We start from the raw sequence: 20336 nt of genomic DNA, 5'->3' as shown, positions 1-20336 counted from the left end.
GCTCACTTTAAGAGCACAGAATAAAATTATAAATTGTGTCAAAAGTATAGTTTTGTAGAGTTGGAATGAATTATCTGTTTTCCCATTAAAATGAAAGTGCACTTTACAGAAATTTTACATAAGGACCTCATAGAATCAGTTTATTATTATTAGGTGTGTTCCTCTAGGGAATTTGACTCATCAAGGAAGTGCGAATTGGATAAATAAAGATTGGAGTATGTATAAGCCTAGATACTTTTTCTAGTAAACTTTTGATATTGGTGGCAACCTTAAAAATTTTCTTTTGTGGAGTTAAGATTGAATGCCATTAGTTAGGAGGTATACGAGGATTTTTTGAAAAGTTTGGTAATTTTCCAATAGACAGCAACACAATTCATTCATTCATACCAGTGTCAGCACGTATCATCTTTTTCATGACCCCTGGCAAAATTTTAGCCACGTGCAACACGTAGTTCTCACTTGGCAAACATTTAAATTGACCATGTGCACATTTTTCATAAAAATGGAGAAAAACAAGTTTCATGCAGTGATAAAACACTTTTATTTGAAGAAGTGGACGGCCATGCAGATCAAAGCCGAGCTAGATGCAATTCATGGGAACTCTGCACCAACATTAAAGACTATTTATTTTTGGATTAATGAGTTTAAACGCAGTCATAAGCCCATCGAAGATGACATGCACTGGACGCATGACTGAGGTCACTATGAAGGAAATGATTGACAAAATCAATGGTATTGTTATGGAAGACAGCCAAGTGAAAGCGCGTGAGATTGCTGATATTGTAGGAACAGGTGTATGATATCCTGCAAGAAAAATTGCACATGAAAAAGCTGTGTGCGTGCGATGGGTTTCACAATTGTTGACTATCGATCAAAAACACATGCGAAAAGACATTTCAATGCAGGGTTTGGTGATGTTTAATCACAATTCGCAGTATTTTTGGCATCGATTCATGACTGTAGACAAAACTTAGATCCACCACTACACACCTAAGTCCAAACAGGAGAAAAAATCAAAGACCGTTTTGTCAGCTGGGAAGGTGATGGCTATGGTTTTGGGATTCCCAGGGAACTATCATGATAGACTATTTGGAAAAGGGTAGGATAATAACAGGAGTCTATTATGCATCATTTTTGGACCATTTAAAAGAAGAACTGAAGAAAAAATGGCCAAGATTATGGCACAAAAAAATGCTCTTTCATCAAGACAATGCACCATCCTGCACATCAGCCATCGCAATGGCAAAATTGCATGAATTGAAGTTCGAATTGGTTCCACATCCACCATATTCTCCGAAATTGGCTCCGTGTGACTTCTTGTTCCCAAACTTAAAACTTTGGCTTGGTGGGAAAAAATTTTCTTCAAATGAGGATGTCATGAAGGCTGTCAAAGACTATTTTGCACAATTTGACAAATCCTACTTTTTAGATGGGATGAAAAAATTGGAAACTAGCTGGACCAAATGTGTAGACCTTGGTGGCGACTATGTTGAGAAATAAAGGTGATTTTTTTCCAAAAAAATGTGTTTGACTTATTTTTTTACCAAACTTTTCAAACAACCCTCATAGCCATTTAAGAAATGTGGATTTAATATGCTGAAGTTCTTGTTGAAAAGAGATTCTTAGGAGCATTAAGTGTAGACTTAGTAAATCAGAGTTTAACGTTGTCTGACTTTGAGAATATTATTGGAAAGAAAGTGAAGGAGTTTGAAAACAAGAACCAAAATTAGAACCCAGTTGATTCAGCCATGGAAGCATATGAAGTTGTCTGCAAGGATAGAAAAATCAGAAGATGTGAATCCAAAAATTTTAAAAGCGTTGTTGTGGCAAAAAAGAAATCAAATAAAAAGTTCCTGATAAGTCAGCCAGCCTTTGTCCTTAGAGGAAAAATTATTATTTTTATTATTAAGGAAGATAAATTATTTGTAGAGTAACTAAACAAAAGCCATTTGAACACATAAGAAAGAAGAATATAGAAGACAAATATCATGAAGTTAGAAAAATGTTTTGGAGGCAATAAGCTCTGAAATGGATATTCTATTATCATCTGTATTGGTGACATAATTAGGATATTCTGGATGTCCGGAGTTTGGAAAATTGTTAGATGAAATAACCAGTGGCAGAACAGGGTAGAAAGTAACTAGAGAAATGTAATCATGAGTACATTTTAGTACTGTAAAATTTAAAATGTGGAAAAGCAGCTGGAGTAGATATTTAACCACAAATGCAATATGGAAATAAAAACTTTACAGTGGCTGCATTGCATAATTCACAAAGCCTGACCAGAAGAATGACTATGATGGATGATTGGAATAAGAGCTCTCATATAGTAACTTAAAGTTTGTTTTAAGAACAGTGAGGCATACAACAATAAAACATCATTAAAAAAGAAAAAAAAATTATAATTAAAGAACATGAGTTGCAAGCTGCTGATAACACAATTTATAACACATTGAGAAATCTTTTTCAGCATTATTTAAATAGTGCTGAAAAAAAATTTTAGATGCTAGTCATTTTTTCGACAAAATTGCTTTTTAGTTCCATTTCAGTTAGTTACTTTATGATGAATTGCAGATTTTTGACATATTGCTTTTCAAAGAATTGCTTGTCAGTTAATTGTTAAATCTGATTAATTTTCTTTCAGACTGCTTTCATTGAATTGTTTTTGAAGAAAAATTAGTTATTGAAATAAACTCAAACACGGTATCAACAGCATTCAAGATAAACACACCATCAACCTAACAAATATCAACAGAAAAAAAGTGGAATTGGCAGAAGAATTAGAAATACCACACTGACAAAATTGATGTTACCGAAACAAAGACGAAAAAAATTGAGTCTTCGAAATAATAACTACAAGACGTTATGTTTGTGCAGTGATGATCAGGGAAAAAAAAGGAATAGCATTAGCCTATTAAACACTAAATATTAAGATAATCTTCTTCAATGACAGGCAATTTCAATTACAGTGATATGGGTAAATTTCAAAATGGGAATTAGTTAATAAGACTAATTTCTGCCTGTGATCCTACAGAAGGTTCTAATGAAGAAGTAGTGGATTTTTTGGGTTATTAGAGAAGGCAGCTTATCTAAAGAGAAAACTGTTCTTTTTGGAGATCTACACAACCGAGAAATTGATTATGGTGTTCATCATAGCTGTGTAACTGTAATGAACACTATAATCAATTTCCTGATATGTACCCTCAAGGTGTGTTCAGACTACTATGACAGTACTACATGATTAAGTTTGTATTATTATTAATCTCCTATCCACAATTTTCCTCCAAATTAGTCTATTACTTCCTTTCCTTTAGTGTTACGGTGATCAGCATTCATTTCAGACAAATTATAGAGACTACAACTGTGTTAGAAATAATTCCTGTAATTTTCTGACGTTTTGACCTTCATATGAAGGTCATCATCTAAATTATACACATATTTATACAGAGACAAGCTACAATACATTTCATACAGTATGCCAAAGGGACGATGATTTGCTCAACCATTATTCTATTGGCCTAGCCTCTAGTGAAAAGAGAAAAAAAAAAAAACTACATCAAAACTATATTCTATTTATAACATCATCAGAGAGTAAATTCACATAGATAATTTTATTACAGCAAAAATGGTGTCCTAATTTAACATGAGAGTTGTTATAATAGAGTTAAGATCCTGGATTAGTTATAAGTCCTATTAATAATTAACTCTTAGACAAAAATGTAGTCTATTACTTGTTGGCACTCCAATATTTCTAATCTTTCATGCTTCCAAGGCACATCTGACTGAATCAATCTGCCTAGACCTTGGTCTTCCTCTAGATCTCTTTCTTGCTATCTTGGCATGAAACACTTGTTTTGCTAACCTTTCCTCACCCATTCTATTTAAGTGGCCATATACCACCTTAGATTAGTTCCTGATACATTATTTAATGCTAATAATGTCAACTTCCTTTCTGATATCTTAATATCAATTGCATTCTGAATAGAGAGCCTATTGAGCAAGTAAAATATTTCAGCTATTTAAGCACAGTTTTTAGTGGAGATGGCAAGTTAAATCTGGAAAAAGACAACAGAATAAGCAAAGCTGGTATGGTGGGTAGCCAGCTGAATAAATGTATATGGAATAAGAGAGAAATTATCCAAAATACCAAACTAGTAGTATACAAGACAGTGTTCAAACCAGTTTTTAGTTATGAATCTGAGAATTGGGTTAGAAATAAAGTACTTGATCAAAGACTACAGATATAACTAATTTTATCATATTTTTAATATGATTCTGTCATTGATGCCATCAGTTCACTCCTCTAATTTTTTCAGAACCCTCATATTTTTGATTGGTCTGTAGTCTTTGATCAAGTACTTTATTTCTAACCCTATTCTCAGATTCATAACTAAAAACTAGTTTGAACACTGTCTTGCATACTACTAGTTTGGTATTTTGGATAATTTCTCTCTTATTCCATATACATTTATTCAACTGGCTATCCACCATATACCAGCTTTGCTTATTCTGTTGTCTTTTTCCAGATTGCCATCTTCACTGAAAACTGTGCTTAAATAGCTGAATTATTTTACTTGTTCTATAGGCTCTCTATTCAGAATGCAATTGATATATTCAGTGTTTCTGCCTATTTTCATAGTTTTGGTCTTTTCATTGCTGTTATTCTATTTAGTTAAAGAATCCTGGAGACTTGCACCAAATGTGTTTAGGAGTATAACATTATCTGCATAAAGCAAAGAACTAAGTTTGACATTTCCATTTCTAATATCAGACCTAATGTCACAATCTTTCATAATGTAATCCATGTAGATAATGAATAAGAGTGGCAATAATGTGCAACCTTGTCTTATCACTGATTTTATGTGCATTTCCTTCGGTTCTAACTGCTGACTTACATCTTAAATATAAACTATTTAATTGCCCTGTATAATGTTCCATTTACCCTATATAACTGGAAATGAAAAGCTTTTCCTGGGCACCTTGTCATATGCTTTTTCCAAATTTACAAAACTTAAATACAGATCCTTGCCATATTCCCATGATTTCTCAACTATTTGTCGTAAAGTGAAAATCTGATCCTGACTTAATCCAGCCTCTTCTTCTCCCAGTTTTTCTTCCACAGTTTTTCTCAGCTTCTTTTCAAGTATGCTTGCATAAATCTTAACTGGAACACTTAGTATAGAAATTCCTTTCTAATTCACACATTCAGCTTTATTCCCTTTTTTTTTATAGATACTATGAGTGGTCTACTCTAATCATCTGGAATTCAGTTTTCTGACCAGGCTGTCTGAATTATGCAGTGCAGCCACTTCAAAACTCTTATACCTCTATGCAGAAGCATTTCTGGTTGAATATCATAAGAACACCATATGGTATAATATATGTATAAGAAATGTTATGGGAAAATGTAGAAAAATGAGCAAAGCTAGTAATAATGGTTAGTACAAGAAATACCAAAAGTCTTATTGACTATGTGTTCTTGATGGTGATATCTTCACTATCTACTGATATATGAAATAAAATGTTACCACCATTTGGTTTTGAGCAGGATTGTTGATATTCATTTTTATCCTGCTCAAAGAATAAAGAAATTTAAAAAAGAATAAAAGGCAAGTTGATTCTTTCACAAGTGAATTGTAGAATCAACTATACAAATATTAAAGAAGAAAAAATGAAAGAGGTGGGAAACAAGAAGCAAACTGTGGAAACTCAGTAATAAAATATGAAGATGTTTGATTGGTTCAGTCAGGAATGCAGGTGGTGATTTTTTGCAAGATAGAAAAATCCAATCTTTGAAGAGGCAGTCTTGATTAAAAAAAAATATATATATAAATTCTCAGCAAGTTAGTCAGCAGGTGGTATTTTGAGAGAATACAGAAAAAAAATAAGATCTTTATGATCTTTGTCACATAAAACTGATCTTTATGTGACAGAGTAGTATTAAACACATCAGAGGATGAATGTAGTGAAAATAATACCAAGAAAAAATGAAAACCAATATTTAATGTTTGCAGTAATTTTCTTTTCAGTAAAATTATGGAGACTACAACCATATTAATAATAATTACTTTAATTTCCTGACATTTCAACCTTCATATTAATGTCATCATCTGGAGAACTGTCACTTTGGCATGCTGTTTTAAATGTAATACATTTCAAATAGCATGCCAAAGTGTGACGGTGATTTGATTCAGTCGTTATTCTACTGACCTCTAGTGGAGGGGGGGAACTACATCAAAGTTATATAACATCATCAGAGAACAGATTCATATACATAGTTTTAATACAGCAAAAGTGGTGGCTTACTCTATAATTTAACCTGATCCTAGATTACTTACACTCCTAATTATAATTAACTCTTAGACTAAAAGGTTATGTGGGTAGAATATGTGCCATCCACATTCTTGGGATTTTTAGACCATCATTATTGTTCAGATTAGGGTAGTTGATAAGAATTTCACAGGCTTCCTTAAATTTATGCTCATACCATGTTTTGGTGTGATGTAGAGAACAGGTGCCTTTCCAGTCAATTCTATGTAGAGTCTTCAGGGTATGATCAGAAAGGCCAGATTTAGTTATTAAATTTAATGTGCATTTTATGTGTTTTTTTTTTTTTTTTTTTTTTTTTTTTTTTTTTTTTTTTTTTTTTTTCAGAAAGGAATTGTGGGCCCTGTTTCACCTATATATGGCAAATTATAAGTGCAATGAATACGGTATAGGGTGGGCCAGCAGAGGAAGTGTATCCTTGGATGAGTTGAATAAGTTTTTTAATTTTTTTTTCACTAGTGGTCAGGCCAGTGGAATAATGGTTGATCAAATCATTATCACTTTGGACTGCTGTTTGAAATGTAATATAGCTTGTCTTCATTATAATTGCAGGAAACGTAAAAACCCCGTTATTACGTTTCCCACAATTTACGTTTTCCTGTCATTTACATCATTTTCCGTTGGTCCCGTCTTAAGGCCTATTCTTACAATATATTGTTTTCCCACCATTAACAACTTGATGTGGATGTTATTTCCCGTGATTTGCGTTTTTTTTCTTGGGTGGCAATACTGATTTTTGAATAGATTTCTGTGGAAATCTGTGCATTTCTGTTCCCAGATGGCATTGCTTTCGGCTCTATTTCATTTCTGCCATCACGGTGACCTGCACACTTGCAGCAGTAATGTAGTGATGAGCGATACCTTGATTTTTCAATCACAGTACAAATTGATATTGCAGAATTTCTGCTACGTAATTTAGCGTGTGAAAGTTGCTTTCAAGTTGCAGTGGTGGATTATCCATGGAGAAAAAAGACAGAAAATGGATTTCGGTAGAAGAAAAGATGGCAATTCTGAGACATGTAGATTGGCATGCCAGAACACGTGTGCATTTAGCAAAATATCTTGGATTCTGCGTGTCCACTTTGAACATGATAGTAAAAAACAGGTCAAGCATTAAACTCAATGCAAAGCAATCTGGCAGTATGTCAAAAAAAAAAAAAAAAAAACGAAAAGCAAAAACAATCAACGATTAAAGATTTTTTTTAAATACATAAATGTAAGTAATTGTAAATTCATTTATTTTCAGTTATCAAATTATGTAATCAAGTATGTCGACTCACATACTAACAGTAAGTCATCTTTTAGCCTTTTTTTAATGGTTTTTTACATTTCCTGCTATTTACACTTTTTTCCATCAGTCCCCTGAAAAGTGTAAAAAAGGGGTTTTACTGTATATGTGTGTGTGTGTGTGTGTACGCACGCACGCACGCGCATGTCTGCATGCATATTCACTCCAGATGATGACCTTAATATGAAGTTTGCAATGTCAGGAAATTAAAGTAATTATTCGTAACACAATTGTAGCCTCCATAATTTTACTGAAATGAATGCTGATTATTGCATAACACTAAATGAAAAGGTTTGCAGTATTTTGTTTTAATCACAGAGACATCTTCAGGGAGTACAATACAAAGCAATAATACATGAACAAAATCATCAACAAAGTGAAACTCAGTAGACACAATTCTAGATTGATATGTGATCAGAAATGTTCAAATATGTAGTTATAAAAAAAAGGTTTTACACTGACTACTCTTCGTAATTCAGAAGGGTTAATTCCAGATAATTGGAGCACAGCTCTATAGTACCCATATATTAAAAAAAAAATAAAATAAATAAAAAGTAAAACAATGTGGGAATTGCAGAGAAATTTTTCAGTTGAGTTTCCAAATAGATTGAAATTTATTTCAAAATTTATCTTCCATATTTTTATTTAAAGCCTTATCATGATTTGTGTTTAAGCCTAGTGTCGAACTCATGTTAAAGGTCTAATGGAGTGATAAACAGTATTGGGAAAGAATTAAAACTGTTTAATTCTTTCAATATTTCATCTCTGTCATAGACATCTTAATGGAGCACAATATAAAACTAACACGCATGTCTAGAGTCCTAACCAGGCAGGGGCTGTCCATGAGCACCAGTCAGAAGACTCAGTTGTAACACAGAATCCCTAAGAATTAATGTTCCCCATAATTTGGAAAGTATAACACATCCATATTTATTTAAATTAGTTTGGTTTTTAACTGCAGCTACAGATTCTTAAACATGTCTTCCAGTTCTAAATTTGCTGCAATGGAACATGGTGGTTTTTTCCATTCTGGGGTTAGTATTCAATGCATGGTCTACTAGACCTGACTGATAGTTCTGATATTTTCTATGTTCTTCCGTATAGATAGTGGCTGAACTTCCAGTCTGTCCATAGTAGGCCAGCTTACAGGAACAAGGAACTCTGTAATACAACAGGAACTGAGAGGAAAGAAATGGTCCTTGTAGGAAATGGACATAGGTATTCAATTTCAAGTTAGGCTTGATGGCATTATATTTTTTAAAAATTCTGACTATTTTTTGGACATGCTCTAGGTATAGGGAATGGTTGATAGCATTATTGTAATTTTTCTGAAGAGAAAGTTGAGGATTAGGAAGAAGGATTAAGTATTTTGTTAATTCCTTAGGAACTGTAGCCATCAGGCGAGTGTGGTGTATATTATTGAGTCCAGCTGTAAGAGAAGCCTCATTCGTTTGAGAATATATTTACAAATTTTCCCATGATCCCTCCTATCAACAAATATGGTATTAAAAATTCTAACCTATAGAGCCAACAGTCTTTGTTCAAATGCAAGTTAGCCTACTTGGGATTTGACTGGAAGATCGACCACCACATTTGTGGAAGACCATAAAAAATACATCTGTAATCATAACTATGGTCAGTCAGGTCTAGTGGACCATACATTGAATGCTAAACACAATCACATTGCCATGCTTTATCACAGAAAGTTTAGAAGTGAAAGACTTTTTTTAGAATCTGGAGTTGTCCTTTAAAACCAGCCTAATTTAAATAAATAGATGTATTAAACTTCCCAAATTATGTGAAACATTAATTCTTATAGATCTTGTGTTACAAGTGAGGTTTCTGACTTGTCTCACCTAATTAGGAATCTAGACTTGTGTCTACTGAGTTTCACTTTATTTTGTGTGTGCAGGGAGGGGGGGAGGTAGTTTTATATTGTACTTTCTAAAGATGTCTCTGTGACTGAGAAGATGAAATGCTGGAAGCATTAAACAGTGGTTTTAATTCTTTTCCAGTGCTGTTTTTACTCCATTAAACCTTTAATATGAGTTTTACCCAGCATTTAAGCCTAAACTAATGATAGTAGTAAACACAGTTCATGAGAATACTTGAATAAGAATATGCAAGATACACATTGGGAAGGTAGCAAAATGATATGGAGGGCATTGAAAAAGCTGAAGAAAGGTATATGATGCAGTAAGGGAATGATGGTAGAAAGTATTCACATGAAATGCAATTAGGAGCATATATCAATTGAGGTAAAAAAAAAAGCCATTAGAAACCTGAAATGTGGCAAAGCAGCTGGAGGTAGATGATATTTGATCAGCTATGCTCAAATATGGAGGAATAAAAGTTTTACACGCTTGCACTTTGTAATTCCAGATGATTGGAGTACAGCTCTCATAATACCTAATCTGTGAAGAAAAAGGGAGGGGGGGGGGCAATAAAACTAATTGTGAGAATTACAGAGCAATTTTCTTACTGAGTATTCCAAACAAGATGTATGCAGGAATACTTAGAAAAATTATGGAAGAAAAACTTGAACATCTGAGTTCATCCCAAATAGGACTTGTCAGTATCAGATTTTAATTATGAGAAATAAGAAGCATCTGTATCCAAGTTTTGTAGATAGATCTGGAAAATGCATATAAAAAATATGTAATATGTTATAATGCATATAATGCAATATAAAAAAGAAAAGCTGTTTGAAATTCTGCAATTATATAGTGCAAATGGTACATTATATAGCCCTTACTCAAGATGTAAGGGTATCAGTTAGAATTGAAGGAGGTACTGAAAAATAGTTGGATGTAAAATCAGGTTTAAGACAAGGATATATATTGTATGCGAAGGTTTCTGTGGTTAGCAATTCATAAGAAAGATTCTGGTAATTGTTTATTAAGCTAAATGACCACATGTTTATTAAGCTAAATGACAATAAAAAACAAACCCAACAAGTTTCGCAAGTCATTTGACTTACATCTTCAAGGGTCAAAGGTAACTAAAAGTTTAAACACAAGAAATGAGAAATTACTCAAAATAATTCATTATATGCAGTTGTGGCTGTATAACTGTTATTAAATTGAATATCCAAATGTAGATTCAGTGCAATCTTAAGTTTGAACAATGCTGGATGCTGTCACGTTCACATTGTCCGAGGTCTGACTTGGGTATATTTTTTATCACTGCTGACCAAACTTGGTGTAGTATTAGGCCCTGGTTTTTGTTACATTGCGTTGGAAGTCTAAGCATGTTTGCAGCTTCTTTAAATTTCCTTATGTAAAAATTTTTTTATTTTTTTATATATATATAAAAAAATGTAGGTCCAACGGGAAGATCACGGGAAATTCGCATGAATGAACACCAAAAAGATGTACAAAAAAAAAGAGAACACAAATCATGCCTAGCATACCATACAACTTCCACCGACCATAATGTACTCTGGCAAAAAACAAACGTCTTACATTGAAAAAAATTGTTACATAAAATATACCCAAGTCAGACCTCGGACAATGTGAACGTGAACAACAGAACGTGACAACATCCAGCATTTTTCAAACTTAGCATTGTACTGAATCTACATTCGGATATTCAATTTAATAACAGTTAGATGGCCACAACTGTATATAATGAATTATTTTGAGTAATTTCTCATTTCTTGTGTTTAAACTTTTAGTTACCTTTGACCCCTGAAGATGTTAGTCAAATGACTTACGAAACTTGTCAGGTTTGTTTTTTATTGTCATTTAGCTTAATAAACATGTGGTCCAATTACCGGAATCTTTCTTATGATAGGATATATATATCGTATCTTACACTTGATTTTACATCAAAACTATCTTTCCGTATGCTGTTGCCACTGTTTGAAATGTTCGAAATGCTATGAATCATATGATTGAAATGTACATGAAATCTGATATCAACAGAAATATTCACCTTAGCCATTAGTTTAGTATGAATGAAGTTATAATCCTGAATAAAGCCAGTATGGGTATCTTCAGGATTCTCTGATTAATTTAAATGAGGGAAAAAAAAAAAAACTATCAAGATAATCAAGAACCTGGAAAACATTAACTATGCATTATCAGTGGAGTCTTTATAGAATAAATAAAACATATCTGTTAAGTGCAATTTTTAGTGTAGACAGCAAATTAAATTTTAAAATAGATAATAGAATAAACAAGCTGCCACGGTTGAGGATAAATATATGAAATAAAAGAGAAATTATCCAGACAACTAAACTTACAGTATACAAAACCATGCTTAAACTACTTTTTCATTAAACATATGTGGGCATTCGAAAAGTAATGCCTCCATCTTGATAATTTGCTTCCCCCCGCCACTACCACCCAAAAGAGAAATATCAGTGAAACTAAAAGATAGGCTGCAGTGTGTACTTTATTTCTGCACACAATTTCTCCACATAATCTGTGTGTTTCAGTACATTTAGTCCATTGGTATCTGTTGGGAAAGGGATGTTTTTCATTATACAATGACAATTTCATTCCAATCTTTGGAATGAAAAGACATAGTAAATAAAAATCCATCTATTCCTGAATAAAAACTAATCCTATGTTTTATAAGAAGAGAACTATGTCTGGTGATTTCCAACCAACTGCTACCATATGCAGGATCTCTATGATGAGTAGTATTAAAGAGCCAGTGACAAAAACAAACAAACAAAAAAAGACAACTTGTGTGATAATGATAGAATTCTCGAACAGGTAGATAATTCTGATGATGATGAGAAATTATTTATGTGTATGTTACTGTGTAAAAAAGTGCACAGTGATCATTACTCAGAAAAGTAAATTCTTAGAAAACAAAATGAAATATGAATAAAAGAATAGAAATAGAGATAACAACAGAACAAATTGTACAAGATGACTTGCTACTCCATCAACCCACACATATTCTGCCCATGCCTAGATGAATCACCTGATCAACCTTATTAGTTCATTGGATAAGCTGCCCCCCCCCCCCCTGCAGTTATTTACTAAACTTCCAATGTATACAGCCAATATGTATTATTGGTTGGTTAGTTATATTTCACAAACAAATATCTTTCTCTTAAATCATAAGTTTTTTGTTTTTTTTTAACTCAATGCATACATGTCTAAAAGATTATCAGATCATATGTAATTCACTCCACCACAGCAAGTTATTTTACACACACATAAAATACCCAACTGTAAATTATTAGTAATTCATTTGCCTCTAATTTAAAGTATTTCTATTCACACCTGTTCTTTTTCTTCCTTATATTTACCAGTCATTCTCACATGACTCATGTTTCATTAACGTCAGTTACATATTTACACTTTTTAGTAATTTAAATATACCAACCAAATATAAGATTCTCAATGATTGGTTTCTAATATATCATGAAAGAAACTCATTCCTCCCTCTTTCCTGATTTGGTTATAATCAAAGAACATATAATCTTCATGATATGTGGTGCATCCTCCATTTCACAATATGAAATGCTCTAATCATCTTGAAGAAACATCTTGAAGTTGTTCAAGGACACTCCAAGAAGTTTCTTCTCGCCCTGACATGGACATGTCAAATCTGTGTACATAGTTGTGTACATATGTTGCCGAAATACTTGATATTTTTCTTTGGTGATATGAAATACCAATCCCAGTTAATCTGCATACATAGTTATTGAATTGAGTTTATGGTATTCCCATGCATTGCCAAAGTTACTTGATGTTTTTCTTTCGTGGTATGAAATACCAATTTCAGTTTGTGCTTACTGCTTCTCTGTATATTTGAGGTGTTTCTCAAGACAGATTACTCCAGGTCATCTGACCTGTCCAACACATCAGATATTGCATGTACAGAAACGTTTACACATGCTCCTGGCTTTTTGAGAGAGAGAGTGTGAGGCTGTTGGACGATCATAGCCTCGTGGAAATTTTGTAATGGTGTGAAGGCAGTTTTTTTTTTGCATCCTGAGAGAACCAGTGAAATTAAAAAATTAGCTATCTTCATGTGGAGTTTAATACATTAAAAACATATATTTCACAATTTGCTAAAAATAAATAGCTTCTGCTGTTTTGTAAATTGATCTTTTCATAATTCACTTATTTTGTAATTAATGTTTTCATAATTACACTTCATGCTAATATTTATAAAAATGTGCATGTTACATTTTTAGTTCATGTTAAATTTAGCTGCGGTTTGCAGTTGCTGAGAGTGAAAAAGATCTGCGTGTATACATCACAACTATTAATCTCAGTCATAAAAAACATTAAATTGGATATAGCATCCATACCTGTCTTTGATGATTATCTATTTAGTTGAGTTTTTATTAACAAATATTTCTTAACTTTTTTTATGATTACTGTGGGTAAAGAGTAGTTCTCTATAACTTGAATTTTTCATTACTCTGTAGAAATAAATGTTAGTTTTCATAGTTTAACCAGATAAAGCAAGTTATCGACTATTGCACTGTACTATGATTTCCACCAAAAACACTTAATGTGGTAAGATTTCATTATTATTGCTAACATCAGACCTACATAGTCAAAAAATTCATTGTGTAACATTTACACACACAAAGCTCATCAAAAGTACTTTTAAGCTCATTCACTGGGTCCTCATTCCGCTACACTGTCGGGCAATCATTCTGCTCACCAACCACTATCCATGTAAACAACCTGCTCCTTACTTCCTTGCTTGCATCCACCTTATAGTTTCCAGAGGGATGAACTCTTGTTTCTGTCCCCCCCCCATTCTATAAAAATTTTCCACATTAACCCAGTAACATTGCAATCATATCTATATTTACTTCACAGTAAAAAAAAAAAATAATATAATAACTGTTTGCCTTTTCTTGACACATTAGTCACCCAGCTTTCAGATGGTTCGCTATCTTTTTTCATTTATAGAAAGCCAACACACACTTAGGAAGATATCTACATAAACAATTACATCATCATCATCCAGCCCAACAGTATGGTATTCTAAAAACACTTACACACCAAGCTAGGGTTATTTGTTCTAATGATACGTTTTCCACCAAAGTTAAATATCTTTACCATACTTCCCTGGCCAACAGCTACAGCTTCTACAAAATAGATAAAATATTACATGCTGTTCTTACTTCTCTCTCCTCCACACACAAGAACAAAACACTACCACTATTCCTGTTCCAAAGTACTAATAAAATGTAACGTTCACACCACATTCAAACCGCATGTTAAGTTAGCAACTCTGATCTGCTCTCCTAAGGATAAACTCCATCCCCTAATATATCCTGAAGTGAATGAAGTCCCATGTGATTGTGACTTGGCCTACTATGGACAGACAGGAAGATCTGTTAACATCCACCTTGATATGGAGAACATAAAAAATACACTTGCTACCATTATTATTGCACTCATCTGGACTGTTAGACCATGCTTTAGACAGCCCTCCATACATAATTAGAGGAAGAAAACTTATAAGCTATATAGAAGGCATTACAGGTAAGAAAGATTATTTTTAGATCATTTCAGGCTATGAAGCATTCATTATTCTAACCTAAACAAGTATGGTTGCATTAATTTTCCAAAAATTTGGGAGACTGTTATCTTAAGATCAACTCCTAAATAGCTGTAATACCTTTATTTTACAATATTAGAGTGTGCCAAATTAGGACAGTAGATCTTTTGTCTGTTACAGTTTGAATATTTTTATTTCATATGCAGTTCACAACATAAGTAAATCAGTCATCAGCAGATCCAAATCTGATTTCATAAAGGCCAATAGTAAAAAAAAAAAACTTGCGACCTGTTCAAATGGAGACCATGACTTCTGGTCCCTTGCTAAAACCAACTTCCTTGGATGCAACTTCTGCTCTCTCTTGCACTTCGACCTCTTGCTTATCCTTGTGGCACTATTGTTACTTCAGCCAAAGATAAAGCTGATCTCTCCTGGCATCACTCTTTCCCTCAAACTCTTCTGCATAGATGACCAAGCGAAATGAACTCCTACCATATCAGAATCCAAGTACCATATACCTCCTTCAGTTTTTTGACAAAAAGAAATCAGAAAACTACTAAATAACTTTGAAACTAAAAAGTCTTCTCGTCCTGATGTCATCTCTCCATTTCTTCTCTAACTTTGTGCTGCAGAGTAGACACCCATCTGTACAATCTATTATACATATCTGGTACTTTTCCCAATGCATGGAAGCGATCTGATATCCATCTTATTTCAAAGAAGGGCAACAAACATCTACCACTGAAGTTAATTCTATAAACTGGTAATCTCTGGTTAATTACCAGTTAATCAGAGATTACCAGTACAGATTCTGCCATTCAAGTTCCACAGCTTACTTCGTAGCTTACATTACCCACCACTGGAAACGTGCAATGAAAACATTTGGAGAAACTTGTGCTTTTTTCCTTGATATTTTCATTGCCTTTGATCGTGTATGGCATTGAGGCCTGCTTAGCAAACTGCCTTTCTTCACTCTGCCTGCCACCATCTGTAATTGGATTCCCAATTTCTTTCTGGCTGTTTACTGCATGTCCTGGTAAGCAATACTCTCTCATTGAACTCTGTCACCAATGTAGAATTGCCTCAGGACTTTTCTGTCACCTCTTTCTCCTGTACATGAATGACCTACTCTCAGTCACTACTAACCCTATCAACAGTGCTGCTAACTATGGCACACTCCATTCATCCTACTCTTTTGACAAACCATGTGCTTCTCAGATGCCTCACACTTCAAGATTCTGCAAACAATGCCTTAAACACATACTATCCGTCAGTGGGGGGGGGGGGGTAAGGATAACTTGGTCACTTTCAATGGCACCAAAATGCACTCCTGCATTTTCTCTTGTACATGTGATCTCAGCTTGCCTTGTCTTACCCACCATAATACACAAATCACTGGACAGGATTGTATTCCTCGAAAAAAAAAATAGGCACTCTTTTTCACTCAAGGCTATTTTACATCTGCCCAGCTGCTAATCCTATATAAATCCCAGATCTGTCCACCCTAAAAAAAATTCTTGATGCTGTCCAGAGGCGAGCAATTCAGCTTGTAGATGACCCTTCCCTTGTGTTTGTTTCAACCTCTATCTCACAGTTCCCCCTGTTAGTTTTATGTTTCTGCTACAGGTACTTCCATGACCACTGCTCCAGTGAACTAACAAACATCATTCCTCTGAATTCTGTTGGATGTATCGGAGAGCAGCAGCTGTTGAACATCTCTTTTCAGTACAACTGCAAATACACCAAACCTCCTCCTATTCTTCCTCATTTATTCCATCCATCTGCCCTCTAGAACAGCCTTCCTCATAATGTGTTTCCCAACAACTTCAGCCTCCATGTCTTCAAGAAAAAAAGATCAGATTTCTGTCACAGTCCTTATCTGCACCTTACACATGGTACTGATGTGCCATAGGTTTTGTACCTCTAGTTTATGACATAAATATAAAATAGACAAAAACTCTCCTTACTTTGCTTGAGTTGAACTGAAATTGCAAGAGACATGGAATATACAGTAATTAATTCCTTGCTAAAGCCATATGCATGGAGAATCTCATGCATTTCCTGCAAATCATGGCTCTGGTGGTTCCACGCACTGACCACTCCTACTCTGACTCCCACCAGGTACACCTACCTGAATAGTGGCAACAGGATTACACACTGGCTGACCTGGTAGCTTCCTAAACATCAGGATTGGTTCAGTTACACTGTATAACAGACAATTTGCAGGATAATCATTTTAAGTTCTCTTCAGAAAAAGAAATGTTGGCATCTCCGTGATGTCTAACATAATTCTAAAAATGATAGTCATTATTTGCTAGATGAAATGGGAAAAGAATTAGGACTTTGTTCTGGAATCTTAACATGGTCACTTCAAGCTCCATATAATAAGCAAACTAGGTGATATTGCCAGGACATTGAAACTCATCTATGATCTTGTGAGACCTAGTATCACAAAGGCTTGTCCTTTCCTGTAAAGCCAGTATTCAAATTGCTTCCTGTGTCTGGTATCCTAAAGATGAAATCCACTGATTATCAATGCAAGATCCAATGCCAATGTAAATTTGTTTGTTATGACAAGTTTACAGTCTGCTGCTAAGAAAAAAGAACATGAAAACTACATATTAGTGATTTATAACTTTATTTTAACAGTATTATAACACCAAACCAACTAAATTATATATTCAATTTTTTTTTTAATGACTGGCTTCTATTTCATTACATTTCAAAACAGCATCTTCAGAGCACTGCTTCATTTAACATATGGCAATGAGTAAGTCAACACTTCAGATTGTAACAGACAAAATATCTAATGATCCTATTTTGGTACCTTCTACCGCCTGAGTTGATTTTAAGATAACTTAATGCTTTATTTGCTTTTATGTTTAACAGGACAGATTTAATACTAATGCTTTTTTTTTTTTTTGTTTTTTTACCTTAGCTTATAATCAACACTTACTGTCTTCATTTTGTTGGCACATAAATCAAGAAAATCGCATGTTAACAGTTTCACACAATGGAGCTATAGTTGATTATACAGTTTTTGATCACATCACTCTGGTAAGAAGTTTTTGGGTTTTTGATTATTATATCTAATTATTGTTAAGAAATTGAGCAATTATTGTTGGCAATATTTACATCCTGTAAAAAGGTCGGTTAACATGCTAAGCCAGTTAATTAAAAGATTGTTATTTGAAGGTCAGATAATTGAGAGATTACTCAGTAAAGCTTGCTGAGCAAGCTACTCAAGCATTATTGAAGCTTTCTCAGCAGTTTGATACAGATATTTGTTTTCATGGCTGATCAACACTGAAGGAAACAATAACAGAATTAAGTATTTTACTGTTATTTTAATGGCTAATATAGCCTACTTTTGTTTAAGAGTGCCCCCTTTTTTTTACAATGTCATTGGCTCTTTACTCAAATCTTAGGGCATTACTGAAAAGTTATAAAACTAATATATGAAGAATAATTTAGGAGGAAAATTCAGACATACCTTTTTGGATGTTGTTTGCTGTCTCCTTATCCCAGCAATGTTCATTCATCTGCTGTTAAGCTGTTAAAGGAAGGGGGTTTGGGGAAAGTGGGGGATTAAAGTAACATGGGGGAATTATTTGAAAAAAACTAGAGTTTTTTATATGTATAATATTATTATTATTAAGGGTGGGTAGAGAGCATTTGGGAGGGGGGGATCTGAAGATGGAAACTACTTTTTGAGGGAAGAGGAGGGATTGATAGTAAACAGTCAAGGTTGGGAGGAACAGGGTGCAAGCCGTTTCGACGGTGCGTTGTCTTTGGAACTTGTGAGGGAAGTGGAGGCTATGTCATGTTGGCTAGGTGTTTCTGTCTTTAGTGTGCTTGTGTTGTCTCCTATTGGTTGGAGTCGTGACCTAATTTTTATGTTATGGAGCTTCCAACTCAGAGATTATGTAGGGTCAGTGGAGATTTATTGAGTTTTCATCACATTTTATGGCTATTGTTTCCAATTTTCTAAGCATTGTTTCATTGTCTTGTATGTCTAATATTATGGCGTTGTTGATTTGTGGGGTATGTTTCTGTTCAAGGGCATGGACTGCTATTTCAGTTTTCCTTGTACTTTGTATCCTGTTTTTCTTTTTGTTGTCGCATTTTTTATTGTTTAAATGTTTTGGAATAGGGATGTTACAGTCATGGAAGTGTTCCTGTAGTCTTGCACATAAAGACATGATAGTAGAATCTATGTAGGTGACATCACAGTTTTTTTGGAAGGGAAATTTGTAAACAATGTTATGGTGTTGAGATATTTCTTTGTGTGTGAGAGAGAGAGATTTTGTAGGTTTTAGAAGTGTTGCCAATTTTTGGTTTGTGGTGAACTCCAGCTTATAGTCAGTGTGTTTGAAATTGTACACATACAAGAGCAGAACACATACAAATCCTACAAATACATTTTGTAGGTTTTGTATGACCGCCAAAAAACAACCCCTTCCTTTAACAGCTTAACAGCAGGTGAATACATATCACCAGGATAAGGAGACAGTAAACAACATCCAATAAAAAAAGGTGGGGGGCACTCCTAAACAAAAGTAGGCTATATTAATCATTAAAACATTAAAAAGTTTATTTTAGAGGAGTAACATGGGAATTTTCTCAGAAATAATACCTATTTTACTGTTGATTTAATGGTACTACTAGTGGCTGAACTCTTCTCTCACAGGATTTCATCATCAAATTCTTGACATGAACCGTCAAGGGATGTGCAGGATATGATAGTACTACATGAAAAATTTACATCATTACTAACTTGGCACAGGATTTCATTGGGTGCATATATACAGTAACAAAAAATTTACAGAAATATAGATATAAGAAGTATAGTAACTGTCACTAATAATATTAAAATCATTAATAACAGTTTTAATAACACTAAACACATGATCATTCTTCCAAACTGCTTTATGTATGGTAGCATTGTTGAGTTCATATGAGGCCAATTATGTGCTGATTTGTTACAGCTAAGGTTCATATTCAGATGTCTAGGGTTGAACATAATTTTTGTATCTTCCAATGTCTTTCTTCAATCTTGTGATAACACAGGCATGAAGTGTTTCATTTAACTTCACCATTTTGATCTGCAGAAAATGGTACATTTGTGAATAGAGCTGAGGCACTTTATTTCCCATTGTATGAAAAATGCATAGGGGAACATATCTGCATAAGAAAAAGTGCAGAAAAGCATGTCTACATAAGAAAAATA

At 33.8% G+C, this 20336-nt stretch overlaps 1 protein-coding gene across 3 annotated transcripts in view; it reads left to right on the top strand.

The window, feature by feature from the left end:
* Positions 1-20336, top strand: part of mio (GATOR complex protein mio) — a 349531-nt gene that overhangs the window by 144860 nt on the left and 184335 nt on the right. For all 3 annotated transcript variants that reach the window (XM_090394033.1, XM_090394032.1, XM_090394034.1), the window contains exon 14: positions 18045-18163. In XM_090394033.1, the coding sequence (XP_090250159.1) occupies positions 18045-18163 (119 nt within the window). The remainder of the gene's footprint in view (positions 1-18044; positions 18164-20336) is intronic.

Source organism: Typopeltis vanoorti, chromosome 6, assembly GCF_054136105.1.
Source record: "Typopeltis vanoorti isolate ZY-2024b chromosome 6, IOZ_Tvanoo_1.0, whole genome shotgun sequence".
Lineage (NCBI taxonomy): Eukaryota > Metazoa > Arthropoda > Arachnida > Uropygi > Thelyphonidae > Typopeltis > Typopeltis vanoorti.
Note: the sequence above shows the minus strand (reverse complement) of the source record. Positions and strands in the feature narration are given on the sequence as shown.